We start from the raw sequence: 4,244 nt of genomic DNA on the forward strand, positions 1-4,244 counted from the left end.
TTGGCTGTCAAACCCCCATTGAGAAGCAATGAATAACTCACAGTTGTAACACATTCCATTATCAGTTCTACTATCTTCACTGGCAGACCATATTCTAACAGAATCATTCTTAGGAATGGCCATTCTACTGAGTCAAATGCCTTCCTTATGTCTATCTTGATTAAGCATCTGGGGGATACACCTTTTTGTGTGTAACCTCTGACTAATTCATGTGCCAGTATTACATTATCCAATATGTTCCTCCTTTCAATAAATGCAGACTGTGCAGGTCCTACCACATAATCTACCACTGTTTTCAGCTTCTCTGTGAGGATTTTAGCTATCACCTTGTACAAGGTAGTGCAGCATGCAATTGGTCTGTACTCTTTTACATAGGTAGGACTTGCTACTTTAGGCACCAAGGTAACTGTTGTGCAGTTGATACTCCTTAATAGTTTCCCACTTGCAAAGAATTCCAATACTGCCTCTGTAATTTCTGTACCAATTTCCTCCCAATAGTGCTTAAAGAATTCAGTTGTGTATCCATCAATGCCCGGGGCTTTATCATTTGGTAGTTCTTTAACTACCTGAGCAATGTCTTCCCTTGTAATCTGTTTCAACATCACCATTTTTTGTTCTTTAGTTAAGAAAGGACCAAGCTTAGCAATGTTGATATCAAGACAAGGTAGTTCATCTGCACAGGTACCCACTAGCTTCTGAAAAAATTGAACAAACTCTTTTTCCACCAGCTTTGGTTCAGTCAACCTGATACCTTGATCATTGCATATAGACCCTATTCTGTTTCTAGCTTTCATAGCTTTTATTTGGGCATGAAAGAACTTTGAATTTGAATCCCCAGCTTGGATCCAAGTGGCCCTAGACTTTTACCTTAAGACCTGCTCCTGAATATACCTTCCCATTTTTCTATCTGTTGTGGCAATTCTTTTTCCTTGGTGATTAACTGACCCTTGAATAAGTCAGTTCTCATCTGCAGCTGTACCTCTTCTAGTTCAGCTCTCATAAGGTTCAGCTTCCTATCCAAGGATGATAACTCTCTGTTCATGTGTTTTGCACTCTGCTCAATCATCTTCAATTTTCTCTACACTGAGTACATAGCATACCCCTCTATCTTCTGTTCCCATACCTGTTGTACTACTTCTGTAAATTCTTTCTGGTTTAGGATAGCATTGAATAATCTAAATGGTTTGGGCATCCTTTGCTTGGTTTTGTCTGTGCTAATAATAATTGGTGTGTGGTCTGAAACTCCAGGGCAATCATAGTAAGCTTCAATCTCACTATGGAGCATGAACCATTGAGGATTCCCAAATACCCAATCAATGTTACTATAGATTCTATGCACCAAGACCATTGCCAACCCTTCCTGTTCAGCTGTCCTAAGCCCAAATCAGTTATGCAATTTCGAAAGTCCTACACTTCTGTTTGATTTACAAGATTTCCATTTATTCTATCAGTGATTGATAGAATTGTGTTAAAATCTCCCATCACTAACCATTCCACATTTCTTTCCTCTCTGCATTTGTATTGTAGCCATAGACAAAGGTCAATTCACATGAGAAATCAGAACATCTTTCTTTCACAATACAATGGACCATCTGATGACTTGCCATAACCACATGGACTTCTACTATATGATCTTTCCACAGCATCCAAATCATCCCTTTAGGAGCTACAGTATAATTGGCATAGATTGTCCATTCTTCTTCAAATTTCCTTTTCACTTTAGCTACTTTATTCTCTTTCACTTTTGTCTCAAGGCATCCTATTATGGACACTTTATTCTTAAGCAGGAAGGCCTTGAGTTCCTTCTGCTTAAAGGGCTTACTTAGCCCTCTGATGTTCCATGAACAGACTATCATGGGGGTAACTTATCAGAGGTGCTAGTGTCCCTTTCCAAACTTTTGGAATTCTCTTTTGGTTGAATTCTCAATGAGCTGAATCCGTTTTTGCTTAGCAGCCTTTCTACTTCTTCATCAGTCATGGCATCTTCCTTCCATTCATCTTCTTGATTCACCATTCTAATTTTTCCCTTCACTATTCTGCCCTATTCATCATTGTTCATTTTTTCCTCAGTCTGCTTAGGGATTTCTTCCTTTTGTTGTTCCTGATTTGGTGGTTGAGTCTTATTGTCTTTCACTTTCCATTGGGTTGTTTGCTGTTTTTTTCTGCCCTTGTCTTCTTCTTCTCCGGTTCTGCTCTTCACCCTTCTCATGTAGAGCTTCATTCTCTTGTTCCTTGTTGCATTTTCTAGTTGTATGTCCTATTTGTAGACAATCCTGACAATAGGAAGGCTTCCACTCATATTCCAGCTGCTGCTCTTTGAGTCCCCCTTTCTCATCCTCAATCAGTATATGCTCTGGGAGAGGCTGAGAGATGTCTATGTCCACCAGTATTCTAGCATATGTGATTCTGTCTCCTTGTGCAGTCAGTTTATCAGTGCATATTGGTCTTCCTAGATAACTCGCAATTCTGCCCAAATTTTCAATTGCCCAGTATTGAATTGGCAGCCCAGGTAGAGTTACCCAAGTAGGAACAATTCGATTAGTTTCTTTTGTAATATCAAACTCTGCCTCCCATTGTTTTAAGATCATAGGTCGATTGTTGAAAGTATAAGGCCCAAACTCTAACACCTTCCTCTTATCTTCATCATTCAGGAAGCGGAATATAAAATATCCATCATCATGAAGGTATACCTGTGGTGTGTCCACAAATTGCCAAACTCCATAGACGAATTTCAGCATATCCTTAAATGTCGGCGACCCACCTAATACATACCCAATCAAGCTTGATTTCCACTTTCTGATTTCCTCTTCTACTTCAATTTGATTGAGTCGGACCACTTTTATCCCTTCTTTCATAACCGGCGCGTAGTACTCAAGTTTCGAACCCTGATGTATGGATCGATTTCCTCGTACCACATCTGCTAGGGTAATCTTTGTCTCATGCGACTCGACTGAGAAGGTAAGTTTTCGTGCTGCCAAGTTCGCATCTGCCTCTTCTGGTTTTTTAGCTTCTTTCACCTTCACTGGTTCCTCTTTCGTCGGAGCTTGCAAAATTGTGGGAGCACTCCCCATTCCTTGCATCCAGTGAACCAATTGAGGCGGTTCTAGGGTTTGGGGAACTCCAGATTCCGGCGTAACCATTCTATTTTATGAGCTCACCTTCGGGTCTGCATCCAGGGTTATGTCATTGCGTCGTTTCCGGTGGGTCATCGGAGTAGGCGTACGTTAGCTATTCCTTGCGTAACGTGCGCCTCTCGAGGAGCGATTTACTTCCTATTGCTTTTTAACTTTTGTTGTTTGAGCACAATAGGTCATATTATTTTAACTAACTTCTTACTATCACTTTGTTTTTATCTAAAAGTTAAATATGTCTTATTCATCACATTATTTGCACACAAATTCTTTTTCCTTTTTGTTTTTTTCTTATAGTTATTGTATTATTTATTATTTAATATTATTGTACTATTATATAATATTTTATTAGCTTAATAATTAAATTAATGTCTTGCTTATCATTCTTTTAAAAGTCTTTAATAAATAGAAATATTTTATTCTTGAAATTTGGTATATTTTTATGCTTGTATCCTCAATTTCTTAATCAATTAAATGTATAGTAATATTATTAAATATAATTTAATTTTTTAATTTATTTATTTTTAAATTGATTTAATGTATAAGTATCCTCACACTATCTCTATTTTTATACATTCTCTTTCCTACTACAAATTTTAATTAGTTTTTACATTAATATTTTACCTATAACAAAAATAATATCATATTTTATTTTAAATTGTAAAATTGATGTAGGCTAAAATATTAATACATAAGTTTTTTGATGATTATGTTCCAAATGTATTGAGTTCTCTTATAATTATTTTTGATTAAGTTGCAGTTAAATGTTTTATTGCTTTAAGATATAAATTTAATTTTTAATTTTCATTAATAAAATTATATATATTAGAAAGTTATTTTATATTCTTAAATTTTTATTTTAATATAAAAAATAATTTCTTAATTGTTTGAACATATTATATGTTTGTAGTAATATATTTAATGTCATTTTATTTCTTTCCGTAATATTTCCAAAATAAAATAATTATGAAATAAAAAAAATCTCATCTCAAATTCAAATAATTCTTGTCATTCTATTTTGTAAATTGGAACGCAGTTTCAAAAAATTATGCTATCTTTCAAACTTATACTAACTGCACTCAATTCAGATATTAATCATAAAAAAATATTTTC

At 35.3% G+C, this 4,244-nt stretch overlaps 1 protein-coding gene across 1 annotated transcript; it reads right to left on the reverse strand.

Annotated features, from left to right (window-relative positions):
- LOC109238588 lies at positions 2,121-3,140 on the reverse strand. The gene has a single exon (XM_019405076.1). It carries the CDS (start codon positions 3,138-3,140, stop codon positions 2,121-2,123), a length of 1,020 nt encoding a protein of 339 aa, XP_019260621.1.

Source organism: Nicotiana attenuata, chromosome 1 (assembly GCF_001879085.1).
Source record: "Nicotiana attenuata strain UT chromosome 1, NIATTr2, whole genome shotgun sequence".
Lineage (NCBI taxonomy): Eukaryota > Viridiplantae > Streptophyta > Magnoliopsida > Solanales > Solanaceae > Nicotiana > Nicotiana attenuata.

Excerpts from the sequence above, each read along its gene's own strand:
- LOC109238588 (XM_019405076.1), bottom strand. The coding sequence starts at position 3,140 with ATGGTTACGCCGGAATCTGGAGTTCCCCAAACCCTAGAACCGCCTCAA.